Below are 20,222 nucleotides of genomic sequence, written 5' to 3' on the forward strand. Positions count from 1 at the left end.
AGAACCATATTGACAAGAATGTTTCATCAAATTTTTCTTCTATCGAGACCTTTTAGTTTAAGATAAGTGATTCTGGATCGATAGATCCGTTGGTTGCGGTGTGTATGATGCTGTGAAATGTAACAGAACGTTAGTGGCTGAGGTTCCTCTTAACCCCTGGTAGAATTTAATTAATTACCTTCTGCTCTTTCTCTCTTCACCCGCTGCCTTCATTTTCACTTAATTCTTTTATATCCATAATCATTTCATCTTTGCCGCACGTGAATTTTTTTCTATAAGAGCTATATATAATTACTTATCAAAAAAAACCTACCATCACTTTTCATAGGTGAGCAATTTACTAACCCCTTGTAACATTAAAAAATGAAAAAGAAGGAAAGGAAGGGAGAAAATGAGTAAGACACCGATGGTAGGTAACTTAGGGAACAAAACAATGGTTATTAAAACATCAGATTTTTGTAACATAAAAATAGCATCCTTTTACCCCAGAATAAGCTGCATTTCATGACAAACAATTCGTAATACAATCAAGGAGACCAGGGTCAGTTTCTTGTACCACCAAGCTAGTCAACATCTGTTTATTCTCAAATTAAAGTAGTTGCAGCTTGGTGGCAGCCACGGACTTAAAAGGACACAGTGGAGGTTATTTTACATGTAGTCGCCTATTTTCCTACCATTGCAGAAAATCATTTGGCACCGTTTTTTATAGCCTCTTTTAAATCTCCATCTGCCTGTGAGTGAACATACATGCATGGGAGGGTTAATTTTTTTTCTCCTACACTGGAACTTAGTAAAACAAACCTGCTCATGCTTTCCTTTTGTTTTCATTACAGTTATTAAAAAAGAAAGGAAATTCTACATTTCTTCAAAGACTAGACCGGGGAGGTCCAGCCACCATTGCATCGCAACTCAGGGTTAGTGAAGTTTTCAGATTTCAAAATTTTCCGTTTTGGTTATATCAACTGTAAAGGTTTTACATGGAATTTTCTTCCATTTTGACCATTGAGTAACTTCAGGAAAGTGAGCATGCATGCACATGTACACACACACACGAGTGAATGCATAGAACACAAGCATCAGGGACTGAAGATACACACACATGTACACACACGTGAGTGAATGCATAGAACACAAGCATCAGGGACTGAAGATGCACACACATGTACACACACGTGAGTGAATGCATAGAACACAAGCATCAGGGACTGAAGATGCACACACATGTACACACACACGCGAGTGAATGCATAGAACACAAGCATCAGGGACTGAAGATGCACACACATGTACACACACACGCAAGTGAATGCACAGAACAGAAGCATCAGAGACTGGAGATGCACACACATGTACACACACACGCGAGTGAATGCATAGAACAGAAGCATCAGAGACTGAAGATGCACACACATGTACACACACACGCAAGTGAATGCATAGAACAGAAGCATCAGGGACTGAAGATGCACGCACATGTACACACACACGTGAGTGAATGCATAGAACAGAAGCATCAGAGACTGGAGATGCACACACATGTACACACACACACGAGTGAATGCATAGAACAGAAGCATCAGAGACTGAAGATACACACACATGTACACACACGTGAGTGAATGCATAGAACACAAGCATCAGGGACTGAAGATGCACACACATGTACACACACGTGAGTGAATGCATAGAACACAAGCATCAGGGACTGAAGATGCACACACATGTACACACACACGCGAGTGAATGCATAGAACACAAGCATCAGAGACTGAAGATGCACACACATGTACACACACACGCAAGTGAATGCACAGAACAGAAGCATCAGAGACTGAAGATGCACACACATGTACACACACACGCAAGTGAATGCATAGAACAGAAGCATCAGAGACTGGAGATGCACACACATGTACACACACACGCGAGTGAATGCATAGAACAGAAGCATCAGAGACTGAAGATGCACACACATGTACACACACACGCGAGTGAATGCATAGAACAGAAGCATCAGGGACTGAAGATGCACGCACATGTACACACACACGCGAGTGAATGCATAGAACAAAAGAATCAGGGACTGAAGATGCACGCACATGTACACACACGCGCGAGTGAATGCATAGAACACAAGAATCAGGGACTGAAGATGCACGCACATGTACACACACGCGCGAGTGAATGCATAGAACACAAGAATCAGGGACTGAAGATGCACGCACATGTACACACGCGCACGAGTGAATGCATAGAACACAAGAATCAGGGACTGAAGATGCACGCACATGTACACACACGCGCGAGTGAATGCATAGAACACAAGAATCAGGGACTGAAGATGCACGCACATGTACACACACACACAGTGAGTGAATGCATAGTACATAAGAATCATGGACTGAAGATAAAGGTTTTTATTTACAAATTGCCAACCTTTATTTAAAATCCCCAACCTGGTCAGTTGGGGTCTTCTCTGGAGAATCAGTTGTGTTTTACTTCTCTCCTTAGAAAACTCTGACGGATATTACTGGGAAACTTCAGAAGTGCACTCCACACTTTATTCATTGCATCAAGCCCAATAACTCAAAGCTGCCAGACACCTTTGATAACTTCTACGTGTCCGCTCAGCTGCAATACGTTGGGATCCTGGAGATGGTGAAGAGCATCCGACACGGGTACCCTGTCCGCCTTTCCTTCTCCGATTTCCTGTCGAGGTAGGTTTTTCTCTTGTGTCTACCATCCCCAGAACCATACTGATGTTATTGTAGGTGGACCTTCTGATTGCTTTTCTGGCATTTCTTCTATTGTTTGTTCTTTTACCATGAGTAAACAAAATGCTCTGGGAAACCATGACTTATATAAAAACTTGTATAAAAAGCTTTTAAATTTACTGAGGACAGTCACTTGGAAACAATTTTCATAGTGCCTTAAATTTAGGTTCCCTTGGATTTAAATATTTATAAAACTGTTGCTTATAATATTGACTTAAAATTACAATTGAATATAAGAAGCTATGTGTGGGATTATTTTCTCCTTAAATGTATGAACAAAATATTTTTTAGGTGAAGGGTTGGTACTCATGGGCCAAATTTAGCCCATTACCTATTTTTTGTAAATAAAGTTTTATTGGAACACAGGCAGTGAACATAATGAGAATATCTGTTTTATAGGCAGTCAAACAATAAGAGCAGTGTGGACAAAAAAGAAAGTATTTGGTAATCTTATATAAAAACAGGAAATTTTAAATGATATTGATATAAAGTAATATCAATATTATGAGTACAAAATTTAACATTAATGGATAAAAACTAGAATACCAGTAGTGTGGTGAAATCTATTTGGGAAACCATTTATTTAAAAGAAGAGAGTTTAAGACTTTGGTTGAGCAGCAATGCAGTTTGGGCCACTGGTATAAAGAAGCTGCTAAACTCAAACAACCTATCAACCAAAAAACTTAAATCACCAAGTTGGAAATAGTCATAACAAAGGGCATACTATTTAAACTGTGACTAAATTTAGCGTTTCCAACCTTTGTTTTTTCCAAAGGACAGAAATAGAAGTTGCTTATTGTGCATTTTAAATTTCCCAAAGACACAAATAAGAAAGTAAACATCGTGTGAGCCATTCATTGTTAAAGAAGTGATTGATTGTTCAGAAGGGAGAAGATAAAACTCGCCACGTTTAGGGATAAAGTATCTGGAGAATGAACATGTTTAGCCTGCAGAATGTGTAGAGCAGATAGACAAAATATTTGGTTTAAACGTAAAAGATGCTTATTCATGAGTGAAGAGACACACTGCCTCCTATCTATAGAGAGGAACTGCAAAGTTGGGCGGTACTCAGGGCTACATTAAGAATTAATACGTGCTGAATGGAGGAATTATTTGTGCTTTTGTTGGGCGGGGATGGTGGTGTTACCATCACTGCTCATTCTACACTGAGAGGTGTCTGGTAGCTCTGATCTGCCTCTTGCTCTTCCCCAATGGACAGCTGTTTAGAGTCCCCAGAAATGTTTGGTCTGTTCATGAGTATGTATTTCTCATGCATAAGAATTTAAGTATTAAAAGTCAGCCTTCCCACCCCTTTCAATCCAAGTCTTTGGATCAATGAGTTTGAAACCTGCCCAATACAAGTTTAAAGTAATAGATCCCCATATTTACCCCAGACCTTCTGGACGACAGTCAACAGAGAGTGGGGTCCAGGGACCCCTGGTTTATCTGATGGAGAAGGGTATGGTTTTGTTATCTGCAGGCATCATATGATCTCAGAGGGTCCCCAGCCTTGATGAATCGTCGTTCACTCAGCAGTACTGACTCCCTTCCCAAGTTGTGCGGAAAGCAATGGTTCTCCAGTGTTAGCGTCCATTTAGGCGTGTTAAAATACAGGTTTTGGGGCGGCAGCCCCAGTGTTCTAGATCAGTCAGCAGGTCTAGATGTGCTGTGCTGTGTTTAGTCACTCAGTCATGCCTGACTATTTGCAACCCCGTGGACTGTAGCCCACCAGGCTCCTTTGACCATGGGGATTCTCCAGGCAAGAATACTAGACTGGGTTGCCATGCCCTCCTCCAGGGGATCTTCCTGACCCAGGGAATTGAACCCAGGTATCCCACATTGCAGGCGGATTCTTTACCAGGTGAGCTACCCGGAAAGCCCCTGGTCTAGATGAGTTCCGCAAATTACCATCTTTAGCGAGTTCCCAGGTGAAGCTGGTGTTGCTGGTATGAGGACAACCTTTAGAGAATCACCGCCCTAGAACATCTACTCACTTGGAGATTGTATCTTTATTTTATTTGGTTTGATTTTCTTCCACCAAGGATTGGAAGTATGTGAGTGGCTTGATGATTGTCAAAGGGAACTTGCTGAGGACGCAGAGTGAAAGTGTTAGCTGCTCAGTCTTGTCTGACTCTTTGCGACCCTATGGACTGTAGCCCACTAGGATCCTCTGTCCAAGGGATTCTCCAGGCCAGAATATCAGAGTGGGTAGCCAGTCCCTTCTCCAGGAGATCTTCCCAATCCAGGGATTGAACCGTGGTCTCCTGCACTGCAGGCGGATTCTTTACCATCTGAGCCACCAGGGAATCTCAGGCATTTACTGATTTACTGGATTAAAACTTGCAAATTTGTTGAGATTTCCAAATGATCTGTGTACATTTGAAGTTTCTGGAACACTGTAAATGGATTCTGAATTGGATATGAAATAGGATTAATCTCACTCTATAAACAATTTTTTAAAGCTCATTCAATGTATTCTCTGCTCTTCATTTTGTTAGAGTGTCTTAGACTCATGCAATCAAAGAAAGTTGGCTTTAAAGTGTCCCTCAGAGTTTCTCTGGAATAATTTTTAATAGCTGCATGGATCTTCCTTATAGCTATTCCAGCAAGTAGTCACTTAAATTGTCTTATTTTCCCAGAAGAGGGTGGAGAACATGAGTCTGTGTGTGTATACAATATTATATGGCATAATAATTAGAAAAATTTTGACCTTTCTTTTTGTCTCATTTGATATATATACATATATACTTACCAAGACTTATCTCTATTAAAATAGTATTTGTAATGATTGTCTTTTAAAATTAAGTACCCTTTTCCACATATATACATTTCTTGCTTTATTCTGACTTCCAGACAGAGACTTTCTCTCATTCAGTCACAGTGCCTGTGCATTTGTCTGTTTAGTCAGTGTTTTCAGAATGAAGCTGGCATTGGAGGTCAATAGTTGTTCAATTTAAAGTACTGTTTCTGCATAACAGAGAGCATAGCTACACTATATTTGCTTGGAAAATGATGCTTTTTGGTAAATCTCTGCATTTCTTAACTGGCCCCTTACATAAAAGGAGATGTGAGTTTCAATTTATCATCCTTATTTACAATTGCATATCAGTATAAATGGAATTGAACTTCCCTGGTAGCTCAGATGGTAAAGAATCTACTTGCAATGTGGGAGACATGGGTTTGATCGCTGGGTTGGGAAGATCTCCTGGAGGAGGGCATGGCAACCCACTCCAGTATTCTTGCCTGGAGAATCCCCATGGACAGAGGAGGCTGATAGGCTACAGTCCATGGGGTCACAAAGAGTTGGACACGACTGAGTGACTAAGCACATCCATGAATGGAATCATTAATGTATTTCAGTGGACATTTGTCACCATATCGCTTGAATAAAGGACACCTGTCTGGAATATTATCACAAAAACACTGATCCATAGAGAGATTCTCAATTTCTATAGAACTTGAATAAAACACAATTCACATCAACAAGTAACATATTTATTCATAAAGCTCATCGGAACCTTGAAGTTCCCCCAGGCAGTCAAGCATTGTTGTATAAACAAAGCCTCAATGTGCAAATTAGTAGAAGTTTTTGGTTGCCAGAATATCATATAACAATTCCTATGTAAAACATTTCTATTCATATCACCTTGTCTTACGTGTTAGAGAACCTAAACCCATCAAACCAATTACTTTGTTTAGTTTACAAAGAGGAGTATGGTTACTGGAAAAATACTGGACAAAGAAAACCATGTCCAGTTTTGAAACAAGCACCTATTCATCGGACCTGCATTTATTGCTTCTGAAACCCAGCATGACAGTGGATGCAGGTAATGGATATTCTGTGGAATCCAGAGGCGACGTGACGGTATTTGCAAACATGCCTCCTGATTTCTTGGCTTTAATAGCTGTCCATCATTCTGAGGCTTCCTAATCAAAAGTGGAGAATTGTGTTTGTGAAGAAATCCTATTTTGATTAAATAAGAAGCATGCTTGTCGAATTTTTCCCCCTAATAGCAGCAGTAGCTTCTGAGTGGGGTAATAAGGCAAGATACTGTCTCCATGGCAAAGACCTCACAAGTTTAGGTACAGGAGGAAGAAGGAACAGAGCAATAGAAGTAAATTATTAAGTGCAAATCATTACACATCATTGGATCACCTACTGTGGACTGAATCGTTTCTCCTTAATAGTCGTATGTTAAACCCTAACCCCTGATGTGACTGTATTTGGAGACGGTTCTGTATGTGTGTGTGTTAGTTGCTTGGTCGTGTCTGACTCTTTGCAATCCCATAGACCATAGCCCACCAGGCCTCTCCATCCATAGGATTCTCCAGGCAAGAACACTGGAGCGCGTTGCCATTTCCTTTCTCCAAAAGGAACTATGGAAAGAAAGAAAGTGAAGTCACTCAGTCGAGTCGGACTCTTTGCGACCCCATGGGCTGTAGCCTACCAGGCTCTTCCATCATGGAATTTTCCAGGCAAGAGTACTGAAGTGGGTTGCCATTTCCTTCTCCAGGGAGAGGGTTCTATGAGGAGGTAATTAAGGTTAAATGAGGTCATAAGGGTGAGGCTCTGAACCAACAGGATTAGTGTCCCTATAGGAAAAATCACCAGAGAGCATCTCCTTCTCTGCTCTCTGAACTTGCAGTGGGAAGGCAACATGGTGCTGGGTTAGTTGCTAAGTTGCGTCCAACTCTTTGCGACCCCGTGAACTATAGCCCTCCAGGCTCCTCTGTCCATGGGGTTTCCCAGGCAAGAATACTGGAGTGGGCTCCCATTTCCTTCTCCCTGGGATCTTCCCCACTCAGGGATCGAACCTGGGTCTCCTGCACTGCAGGCAGGTTCTTTCCTCCTGTGCCACCGGGGAAGCCCAGTGGGATGGCATCTGTCTGCAGACCAGGAGGAGACCTCAGTAGAAACTGAATGAGCCCACACCTTCATGCTGTACGTCCCAGCCTCCAGAACTTTGAGAAGACACACTTCTGTTGCTACAACCCTCCAGCTCTGTGGTCTACTGAGCTGGCTGAGGCACCTGTGTTTGTGGGTATGTGTTTCTATGGGGCCAATAGGTAGCAAACCTGTTACACAGGGGTTTGACTGAGAAGTTTTGGATAGCTTGTTTGTGTTACATGATACCCTTGTGCTGATGGGAGGAAGTCAAGTTAACATGTACATATCATGGGGTTTCAACAACTTGTGTCTCTGCTCACGTAATCACATTTCTACTGTTTTGTCTATTTACTCAGTGACATTTACTTGATATTTAAGATTCACTCAGGCATCCTCTTATTGAAAAATCATTTATAAAATCCCCAAATGGTTTGTGTCTCTTCTCTAAGCTTCAAAAAGACCTTATGTATTATACTTGTTATACATTCACTGGAAATATTCATTTATTATGAATATTTATGAGTAGTATTTATGAATATTATTATATCCAAATATTATTTATTAATATTTATAAAATATTCACTGGAGCAGAGGTTAGCAGACGATCAGATCAGATATGGCCTGCCACTTACTTGTGTTATGACCTGAGAGATAAGAATGTCTTCTACATTTTAAAATTGTCAAATATTAAATGGTTACCTACATAATATCCAGTAGTCATTAATGGACGTAAGATTGGCCTGTGAAGAAAGCTGAGCGCTGAAGAATTGATGCTTTTGAACTGTGGTGTTGGAGAAGACTCTTGAGAGTCCCTTGGATTGCAAGGAGATCCAACCAGTCCATCCTAAAGGAGATCAGCCCTGGGTGTTCTTTGGAAGGACTGATGCTGAAGCTGTAACTCCAGTACTTTGTACACCTCATGCGAAGAGTTGACTCATTGGAAAAGACTCTGATGCTGGGAGGGATTGGGGGCAGGAGGAGAAGGGGATGACAGAGGAAGAGATGGCTGGATGGCATCACCGACTTGATGGACGTGAGTTTGAGTGAACTCCGGGAGCTGGTGATGGACAGGGAGGCCTGGCGTGCTGCGATTCATGGGGTCGCAAAGAGTGGGACACGACTGAGTGAACTGAACTGAACTGACATAATATCCTCATTTTTGCTTCTTGACGTACAAAGATAAAATACTTACTCTCTGGCCCTTTGCAGAAAAAAGTCACTATGCCTCCCCTAGACCACAGGCTCCGTGGGTGAGGGCAGGTTTCCCTGTGTGCATGGACACCATCATGAGCACTGGGCTGGGCTGCCAGCCACCTGTCGTGCTTCTGGGTCTACACTCGAAACTGAACAGGAAAGATCTGCCGTCGTCTTCCTTTCAACAGCTTTCTCTAATGTTAGTTGGATCCTTCAGTTGGTGAGAACTTTCTGATGGCTTTGTAAAACACAGACACACCAGTACATTCTGTAGAACATAAAATTCCAAGTCAGTGGCTTGCAACAACAAAGGTTTCTTTCTCTTTTACGTTATATTTGACTGTATTTAGAAGTCACAAACTTTAGCTTGAATCAGCTCTGATTTGGGTCTCTGTTTTATGATGCACCCCAGGGTTAAGGAATAGCCCAGGTCTAGGACATGTCCTTCCTGTATCAGGGGAGAAGAGGCGTGGCTGAGTGGCTGTTACAATGTGTGCTGAGATTCAGCATCTGTTGCTCTCTTATATTCCATTGTTAAAGCGGCCACCTGGCCTAGGCCGCCACCTGTGGTTTGGAGAATTGCCTTACTTACTGGAGGTAACTCACATGATAGCGGTGGTGGTTTAGTTGCTAAGTCATGTCCGACTCTTGCAACCCCATGGACTGTAGCCCATCAGGCTCTTCTGCCCATGGGATTCTCCAGGCAAGAATACTGGAGTGGGATGCCATTTCCTTCTCCACGGGATCTTCCAACCCAGGGATCAAACCAGAGTCTCCTGTATTTCAGGCAGTCTCCTGCATTGCAAGTGAATTCTTTACTGCTGAGCCACCAGGGAGCAGGTGAGAAAGAGTGGAGGTGTGTACACGTCTGGCTCAGTTAGCAGTTGCCCCAAAACTCTGTGGCATGAAATAGCAGTTTGTTATTTCTCCCACTTCTGTGGGATAACTGGGCTTAGTGGGGCAAGACTTGCTTGGGGTTTCTCCAGCCATTGTGGCCATATAGTGGGAGAGGTTGGCCTACGATGGATGGACAAGACAGCTTCTCATCCCTGTGCCTGGCGCCTCAATGTTCCTCCATGTGGTCTTTCTCCAGCAGAATAGTCTTGACTTCTTGCCTTGTGGCTCTGTTCCCAGGGACAAGAGAGGAAACCTGAACTTCTCTTACAAGCTGGGCTGGGAATTAGCACAGCATCACTTCCTCTGTATGTTACTGGTCAAAAAAGTTGCAGAGCAGCTAAGATATTTTTGTTAGGAAGCAGGCGATTGACAGTAGCCAGCTTGGGACAAGCTACCACATCCTCTTGGGGGCTTCCCTGGTGGCTCAGTGGTAAGGAATATGCCTGCAGTACAGGAGAGGCAGGTTCAATCCCTGGGTCAGGAAGACCCCCTAGAGAAGGAAATGGCAACCCACCCCAGTAGTCTTGCCTTGGAAATCCCATGGACAGAGGAGCCTGGCAAGCTATGGTCGATGGGGTCACAAAAGACCCAGATGTGACTTAGTGACTAAACAACAGCAACAACATCCTCTTAAAGGGATAGCATGCAATTAACTGGAAATGATGCCGAAAACTCTGCCTTTGTGCTCTGGTGCAAAACTGAATCTCAGAGACAGAATTTTAAGTGAAGTGGAAAAAAGCAGCTTTGTTGCTTTGTAAGCAAAGAAGGACACAGTGGTCACATTGTGCTTCTCAAAAACTGTGGATCCCAACCACCCGGGGGATTAGCGGGGGAGTTTTATCCAGTGGTGCAAGGGCAGGGATGCTGATAAGGGTCTGGATGTATGCAGGGCCTGCATTCCTTGAATCTGGCCTCAAGTGGTCTCTGATGCAAAGAAAGAGCTGACACATTGGCCACCTGATGCAAAGAGCTGACTCATTGGAAAAGACCCTGATGCTAGGAAAGATTGAAGGCAGGAGGAGAAGGGGGCAACAGGGGATGAGATGGTTGGATGGCATCACTGACTCAATGAACATGAGTTTGAGCAAATTCCAGGAGACAGTGAAGGACAGGGAAGCCTAGCGTGCTGCAGTCCATGGGGTTGCAAAGAGTCGGACACGACTTGGCAACTGAACAGGGAACAACGATGCTTATGACATTATAGGTAACGTGGCTTTTTAATGGTCATGCAGCGGCATACCAGATTTTAGTCCTACGCATCTCCACTCTTCTCAGGGTGCTAGCCTTTTGAATGGTAATCTTTTTCCAGATGTAGAAGGGACATCTTTGAGGATCTTGCTGTGGGTCTTGGGTGGCAGACTTGGAAGGGTCATGCACGTCATTTGTGTATGGACTTCTCTGTGGCTGGAGGGGAGAGCAGGTCAGTATCCCCCACACGGGAAGAGGTTGACCCTTTAATGAGGTGCCTTATTTGCAGAAGACAGAAGGGCTTGTCCAGTAAAAGCACTGCAGGGACTGGTATTACGCTTGGCAAGGTGAGGACCTGTGATCTCTGTTTTGAGATTGTTTCTGGATGACATCCCTCGTAGAAATAGTCTGAGTCATTTAGCTTGTTTAAATGACACAGTTGTTGCTGAAAGGTCAGGCCGTGAAGGCTCACAGCCATGACGTTAAATTGGGTGCGTGGAGACCATGAAAGGAGACGCTCGTCAGCTGATTGGGTTGAATGAAAGGGCCAAGGCCGCCCCGCCGCGCGGCACTCACCAGCTCCAGGCCCAGGCTGGAATCGTCTGAACGTCTTCCTTGTTCCTTGGAAGTGATGTCAGTTACTGTCAATACATCTTTAATAGAAATGAGAATTAACATGTTTAGGAGCTGTTAAATATTCTAATGTAACTGGCAAGGGATATAGTTTCTTCAGGGATAATTTTGCCAAGTCTCAGTGTATTCTTTCTGCTAAAACCCTTCTGCAGGGTTGGCTGATTGTCTAAAGTTTAATGAGGTTGGGAGGAATGAGGACCTGTTATTTTTCAATGAAATATAAAAATAGGAACGAGAAGTATAATAGATTCTCGAGGCCATTTCAGTTTAAATACAATTAGGTTTATCTTTATTGGGAATTTTTTCTACTGCTCAGTGGATTAAGAATCATAAAATTCCCCTCTAATCTACTGGAGATCTGCAAATTTTTTCTCTAAGAGGTTTACAGGCCACAAGATCACTGACATAGCTACTCAGCTCTGCCTCGTGGCAGGAGGTAGCCACGAGGTAGCCACTGACACATAGACAGCATGTCAGTGAACAAGTGAGGAGAGTTTATTTATCACATGCAGGACCTTTCCAAGTCTGCAGCCAAGACCGCAGCTAAACTTTGTCGGCATTACCAGAAGGTGGGTGGTTTTGACCCACGGGTATCTAACCCTTTATCTAGTCTTATCTTCTTTCTGATAGAATTTGGGGGATGTTTTTCCATCGAAAAAGGGACAGGTTGTGAAAGGTGACTTTGATGTTTGCTCTTTTATCCCCAGTGTCTGGCCTTGATCCTAATTTCTACTCTAATAAGCTAGATGGTCTCCCATGAAAGCATTAATTTACTCATTCCTTCACCACTCACTTCTTTGTCATTATTCCATTCACTCTTAATTTATTCTTGGAGAAGGAAATGGCAACGCACTCCAGTGTTCTTGCCTGGAGAATCCTAGGGAGAGGGGAGCCTGGTGGGCTGCGGTCTCTGGGGTCGCACAGAGTCGGACACGACTGAAGCGACTTAGCAGCTTAATTTATTCATGCGTTTTACTGACTCAGAGTGCCCTTACGCCTCGGGAAGTTCCCGTCAGGAGGACCTGGGGCGTCACCGATGGGTGTTGAATTCCCGCCGTGGGTGAAGCTCCAGATCTGCACGTTATACGTGATTCTGTTCCTCATAATAACCTTTTTTGGGGTGACTGCTCTCACTACACACCTGTTAGTACGATATAACTGATAATTGCGGGACTTTTGCCTTGGGTGAGATTGATCAGGACTGACAGCAAGCGTTGTCTCATCGAATCCTCGCAGCGTCCCCACGAGCTGTATTACCAGTCCCTGCCCGCTTTACAGTTGAGAAAACCGAGATCCCAAGGAGCACGATGGTGGTCCAGAGCCTCACACACCTCAGCCCTGCGGATTTTTAACTACTCCTCCGTCAGCCTTGGTGCTGATAGTGGCCGTGCCCTCAAGGACCTGCTCTTTCTACTTTTTCCATGATGTGTGCAGTCTCTTTAGGTGTGGTGTGACTGCCTTTCGCAGCCACAGGCCAGACCACAGGGATGCCCAAACAGCTCTATGACATTAGTAGGGGCAAAGAAACCCTGGAGAGTTCTAAAGTCCAGCACTAGACCCTTGACCCTGGATGGCCTTTGCTCGGTTTCCTGATGAGCAATCCGGTTAATTCTGTGGAGTTTCCTGGACAGAAGTTACTCCCGTACTCACTAGGGATCTTGCAGATCTGTGTCGTGCTGACGCTGCAGCAGGTGACGACCTCTGAAAATCAGCTCAAGAAGAGTGAGAAAAATGACACTTGAAAATGGAGAACTGCACGTTTTCCTTAAAAATCACATGAAAATTGAAATCAAAAAGGCTTCACTAACTTTCAAACAACATTGGAGATGATACCCAAAACTGACCAGTCTAAATGATTTAAAACCAAGATACGATTCCACTTAGTTAAGGCTTCCCAGGTGGCTCAGTGGTGAAGAATCAGACTGCCAGTGCAGGAGACAGAAGTTCGATCCCTGGGTTAGGAAGATCCCCTGGAGAAGGAAATGGCAATGCACTTCTGTATTCTTGCCTGGAGAACCCCATTGACAGAGGAGCCTGGTGGGATGTAGTACTCAGAGTCTCAAAAGATGCAGACAGGACTTAGCAACTAAACAGCAACAAGAAAGCATTCAATATGAAACAACTGAAATCAGGGAAATAGACCAGAAGTTATTTTCAAAGGGTGAATTCAGTATATTGAGAGTTATACTTTATTTTTAATAAAATTTGGGGAGTACATCAAAAAAATTCTGTCCCAGAATTCTGAATCTTATGGATTATTTGATTTAACTGGGCTCACCCATTTCCAGCCTCCACCGTTATAACTTAATATTTTTAATTATAAGTTATGTCAGGTAAAACATAATTGCAAAATGACCTTGCTTGCAGGGCCAAACCACTCTTAAATAATTACCTAAGTCGCTTGTTTCATTCCTTATGAATTATATGATTCTCTTTATAGGAGAGCTTTATAGGAGTACTGTTGAATGAGACATAGGTGATAGTTTTCATTCATAGTATCTAAATGATCTTAGGAACTTAGAAATCCACAAAGAAGCTCCAGTTATCAGTAGTTCATTGGAATGGACCTGATTCCTATCATTTTACTTATCCAGTTCTTGACCAAAATGCAAAGACAAAAACGATCAAACTGTCACATTTCTTGCATAAAGTCTAGATTGAAGGACACTGCTTGGCATGAGAGGCAACAGTGTCTGCTAGTGGAACCCCAGAATTGGGCAGAATTACCCTCCTCCCCCAATTACAGACAATGTGGGCTTAGGCAGACCGTCCAATGACAGATGCTGCTCAGGTAAAGCATGGACCTCACAGAAAAGAAGGAAAACAACTTTTCTTCCAAACAGTTCTCAAACAGCTGAGAATCCTGTCTTTCTTCTCATTAAAATTACTGGTTAGATTAGATTAGTTGGCCACCTCACCTCCCCTCATGAATCGTGAAGGATCAGAGAGTGACCCAGAGCATCACCCTACCTCTGACTCTAAGGAAGCAGCAGAGACGAGGAAGTGCCCCGTGCCTTGTATCGTGTTCTGACCACAGATCTCATCCAGGAAGCCTGCAATAAAAGGGGGACTGGCTCTGCTCCTGGGGGAACAGCTGAGGCTTTCAGAATATTCTTTCCTTTGTCTTCACCCACTGCTTCCCTGCATGTCTTTCTGGGACCACTGAGAAGCAATATAGATTTTGTACCCAAAGATTTTGAAGTGGGCCAACAGTGCATTACTTTAATTGATTTCAAGGCCACTCTGTTTTCAAGACTATAATGCATTTTACCTCCCATCTCAAACCCCGTTCTGACACATTGTGCAACAGAGCCCATCAGAGATTCTGCAATGAGAATAAGTGAAAATATTAAAACAAAAGAGTAACTCCAGTAATAAAACCCCAGTAGCCTAAATATTCCCAAGTGTTAGTTGCTCAGGTGTGTCTGACTTGGAAATCCCATGGACTGCAGCCCACCAGGCTCCTCTCTCCATGGGATTCTCCAGGCAAGAAGAGTGGACTGGATCGCCATCTCCTTCTCCAGGGAATCTTCCCGACCCAGGGATGGAGCTCAGAACGCCTGCATTGCAGGCTGAGTCTTTACCGTCTGAGCCACCAGGAAAGCCGTAATGTTCTCAGATTTGACTCTAAATCTTCTTCTGTTATTATGTTCCTGGTGAGAAGGATTAATACATATTGCAAATGAAAGTCCAGAGATATTCAGTCCCAAAGGAATTGAAATCCCAAATGTGATTATCTTGACTTTCTGAATTAAATGTCCCAAATTCCATATGCATAAGTGAACTGGCTGTTTCTGAAGCATTCTTTCCATTCTTCTGACTTGGCTCAGACTTAACTAAAAAGGTTCCAGATGACTTGCTTGGAGCTGAGGGCCCTTCAGTGTAACTTTCTGAGCAGTTAGTCATTGTGTTAGTCTGTTTGGCTGCCGTAACAAAATACCGTAGTCTGGGTGGCTTAAACAATTGGCATTTGTTTTCTTACAGTTCTGGAGACTGGAAATCCAAGATCAAGGTGCCAGGGAGATAGAGAGAGACAGTAAAAATTCTAATGCCTCTGGCTCAAAGGACACTAGTTCTTTTGAATTAGGGCTCCATCCTGATGAATTCATTTAACCTTAACTACCTCCTAAAGGGTCTATAGGTAAATGCAGTCACATTGGGCATGAGGGTTTCAATATATGAAGTTTCTTTGGGGGGACAGGGGCAGAAACATTCAGTGCATGGTAGTGACATTGATGACGTGACTGATTTAGAGCTCATTTGTGGTGTGTATCAGTGCCAAGTCTCTCATCAGTTTCCCAGTGAGAGTCCAATGAGTAAATACTAAACATAAGGTCATTTGGGCATTAACGTCATGTGTGCAAAATGTAGAACTCTGTCCCTAGTCTCTAAGCAGTATATTACAGGAAGAATTCTAGAATCTAATATTTTGTTTTCCCAGTGATAAGAATGATCATGTGCATGTTGACCAAACCAGGGCAAGTTTAAGAGTGAAATAGGGCCACTGTTAATAATCTTGCCAGAAATATAGGTATAAACTGGGACTGTCCCTGGCATACCAGAAAATAGGTCACCCAAACTCTCTTTAACCTCTACTTATCTGAGTACCCTTGCATTTCATGAGTCTTTAACCTCTGTCATTCCCAGTAGACTAGAAGCCCTGTTACAGAAAGCCTTCTTCTGTATGCACATAATGGGGCTTCTCAGGGGGCTCAGCAGTAAAGAAACCACCTGCCAATGAAGGAGACGTGGGTTCGATCCCTGGGTCAGAAAGATCCCCTGGAGAAGGAAATGGCAACCCACTCCAGTATTCTGGCCTAGGAATCCCATGGACAGAGCCTGGTGGGCTACAGTTCATGGGGTCACAAAGAGTTGGACACAACCTAAGGACTAAACAGCAACAATATGCATATAATAGGTGGCTGATAAACATTTGTTCAATAAGCTAGGACATGAATAACCTTTTAGTTTCCTGTATCATTTTATAACTGAGCCCTAAATTCTGTGTCCAACAAGTAGTTTTCATTAGTATCATTCAGCACATCTATATGAGATGCGTTCCTGGGCCAACCAATTAAAATGTATGGTGTCATCATGCCTTTTTCTTGGCCATGCCATGCAACATGGAGGGTCTTGGTTTCCGACCAGGGATCAAACCCCCTGCAGTGGAAGCATGGAGTCTTAACTACTGGACTGCCGCTGTGTGTGTGAGCGTGTGTGTGTGTGTGTGTGTGTGTGTGTGTTAGTTGTTCAGTTGTGTCTGACTCTTTGTGACCCCATGGACTGCAGCCAGCCAGGGTCCTCTGTCCATGGGATTCTCCAGGGAAGAATACTGGGGCAGGAAGCCATTCCTTTCTCCGAGGGATCTTCCCAACCCAGGGATCGAACCCAGGTCTCTTGCATTGCAGGCAGATTCTTTACTGAGGCACCAGGGAAGCCCCCAGACTGCCAGAGAGGTCCTTAAACATTCTCATTTTCGGGTAGCCATTTAAACTTTAGTATGAGATAAAGATCCCATGCTTGCCTTTGTCACAGGTTAATATTATTCTCACTCCTTAAAAAACACTGAGTCCTCTGAAATTTCTAGTCGTATTATAGCTATACAGCAGCGCATGGGTTAGCATTCTATATTGATTTTTAAAATGGCTTCATTTGATGGATCTTTCTTTGTTCTTTGAAATGCTCTGTTAACTGAAAGTACTCTCCATAATACTGTAAAGTGGAGGATCAATTTACGTGGTAAAAATACTTTTAGGAATAAAAACATCACAATAGACACTGGTTTCATGATCTATATTTAAGGGAGAAGCTATTATTAACTAAGAGTTAATTTATAGGTAGAGCTGACCCACTTACTACTATCTTCACGGTATACTCACCTGAACCATTTCCTACATCATTGTGAGACCCTATTACTTACAGCTGAAAATTTACTTTTGTGGCAAGTTAATAATTGAAATAAAGATTTCTGCATTTAGTGGAAATCAATTTTGGAGGAATAAAAGTAATTTGTTTTATTATTAGTAAATTCTTACTTTTTTTTAATTCATGGTTTTAAAAGTACGGTGATGACAACTTTTTTAAACTAATATTCTTACAGGTCTCTCTCCACTTACGACCAAAAAAATTCCAATGTATTTCTGTACATAGTTCTCAGCTATTTTCTTCACAGTTGTCAAAAATGGGATAACTTATATTAGGAAAGAACTTCTAATGTATTCAAAACAATGAAGTTTGCAGGAAAATGAATCATACAGAGTGACCTGAAAATTATCAATGCACATAGTGAGGGACTCAAGAAGAAATACTTTAATAGGAATGAAAAGCTTTTTCAACCACTGCCAGATGGTTAGAGATGGGGCAACATGACTTTGTTCCAGCTCTGATCATCATGACACTACAAATCAGAGTCCCACTCAAGAACTAGCACACCAAATGTGGCACTCAGCAAAATTACATCCTTCACTTTTTTTTTAAAGAAACATCTATTAGAGCTCTACAAAGCTGAGGAACAGAAGCAATCATTTATAGACTAGATTTAATAAAGCAATGGTTATTTACCAAGATAGTAAAACAAGCAGGTTGTACCTATACATTTCCCATTAGAGACCGACATACATGCCATTTCTACATTAACGTTGATAGGATTATCAGGAAGAAACTTATTAAGAGGAGTCATTCCTTGGGCTATTTTAAAAACTTACCTGTGTTGTCCCAGTGAAAGGTGTATTTGGAACAGATTTAGATGCAAGAAGATTTTTTTTGAAAGAACTAAAAGATGACACAAACAGCTGGAGGGATATACCATGTTCTTGGATTGGAATAATCAATACTGTGAAAATGACCACACCACCAGAGCAATCTACAGATTCGGTGCCATCCCTACCAAATTATCAATGGTATTTTTAACAGAATTAGAGCAAAAATGCTTACACTTTGTATGGAAACACAAAAGACCCTGAATAGCCAAAAAGCAGTCTTGAGAGAGAGAAACAGAGCTGGAGGAATTAGGCTCCTGAACTTCAGGCTATACTACAAAACTACATTTATCAAAGCAATATGGTACTGGCCCAAAAACAGAAATACAGATCAATGAAACAGGATAGGACGTCCAGAGGTAAACCCACATGCCTATGGCCCCCTAGTCTCTGACAAAGGAGGCGAGACTATATGGTGGGAAAGGCAGTCTCTTCAATAAGTGGTGCTGGGAACACTGGGCAGCTGGCATGCAGGGAGTTTATTTTCTGTGCCCAGTGCGCCCCATTTCAGCACCAGCATGGACATCATAAACTTCTTCCTGCACTCGAACTGAACAGTGCAGCACAGTGTAATTAGATACTTTTGTATGTTGACTTCTAATTCGTTGTTGTATTTCAATCCTTACTCCAAATAAAGCAAACGCATTCTGCTAACAGGGTCTGCATTTCCTCCGGTGCCTAAGCCAGCACCTTTTTTTCATGGCAATTGACCGACGGTCTCATACGGCCACAGCTTCCGTGTCCTGGTTGTGTTTCTTGTTCTGCAGTGCAGGTTGGGCCTCTTAGTGGGTACACTCCTGGGTGCATGCTCACTGAGAATGGTTCATTTCTTCACACCATGCTATAACGTACCTTAGAAATGCAATGTCAAAGGCATCTTCCTCCAGCCCAACTCTTTTAGTATTGGAATAGGAAATATTTGGAATAAAGCAGTTTGGTCTTCCCACTCTACCGTAATATCTCCTTACAACATGATCTAGATGTAACCTTAGTGACATATACCAGTTTCCTATCATAGATTGTGTCCCTAGTACCTAACACAGGACCAGATACAGGACTGGTGGCTACTACTTAAGTTGTTCAGTTCAGTTCAGTCACTCAGTTGTGTCCGACTCTTTGTGACCCCATGGATTGCAGCACGCCAGGCTTCCCTGTCCATTATCAACTCTTGGAGCTTGCTCCAACTCATGTCCATCAAGTCAGTGATGCCATCCAACCATCTCATCCTCTCCTCCCGCCTTCAGTCTTTCCCAGCATCAGGGTCTTTTCCAATGAGTCAGCTCTTTGCATCAGGTGGCCACAGTATTGGAGTTTCAGCTTTAGTATCCGTCCTTCCAATGAATATTCAGGACTGATCCCCTTTAGAATAGACTGGTCGGATATCCTAGTGGTCCAAGGGACTCTAGTCTTCTTCAACCCCACAGTTCGAAAGCATCAATACTTCGGCACTCAGCTTTCTTTATAGTCCAACTCTCACATCAATACATGACTACTGGCAAAACCATAGCTTTGACTAGATGGACCTTTATTGGCAAAGTAATGTCTCTGCTTTGGTGGCATATTGAGTGCAGCACTTTCACAACATCATCTTTTAGGATTTGAAATAGCTCCACTGGAATTCCATCACCTCCACTAGCTTTGTTTGTAGTGATGCTTCCTAAGGCCCACTTGACTTCACATTCCAGGATGTCTGGCTGTAGGTGAGTGATCACACCATCGTGGTTATCTGGGTTGTGAAAATCTTTTGTATAGTTCTTCTGTGTATTCTTGCCACCTCTTCTTAATATCTTCTACTTTTGTTAGGTCCATACCATTTCTGTTCTTTATTTAAAGAGCCCATCTTTGCATGAAATGTTCCCTTGGTATGTCTAATTTTCTTGAAGATATCTC

General features: G+C 42.7%; 1 protein-coding gene across 1 annotated transcript in view; it reads left to right on the plus strand.

The window, feature by feature from the left end:
• The window catches only part of MYO16 (myosin XVI), a 518,261-nt gene that overhangs the window by 380,377 nt on the left and 117,662 nt on the right, over positions 1–20,222 (plus strand). The window contains exons 26-27 of the mRNA XM_055543007.1: positions 834–914; positions 2,512–2,717. Coding sequence (XP_055398982.1) covers positions 834–914; positions 2,512–2,717 — 287 coding nt within the window. The remainder of the gene's footprint in view (positions 1–833; positions 915–2,511; positions 2,718–20,222) is intronic.

This window comes from Bubalus kerabau, chromosome 12 (assembly GCF_029407905.1).
Source record: "Bubalus kerabau isolate K-KA32 ecotype Philippines breed swamp buffalo chromosome 12, PCC_UOA_SB_1v2, whole genome shotgun sequence".
Taxonomy (NCBI): Eukaryota; Metazoa; Chordata; class Mammalia; order Artiodactyla; family Bovidae; genus Bubalus; species Bubalus kerabau.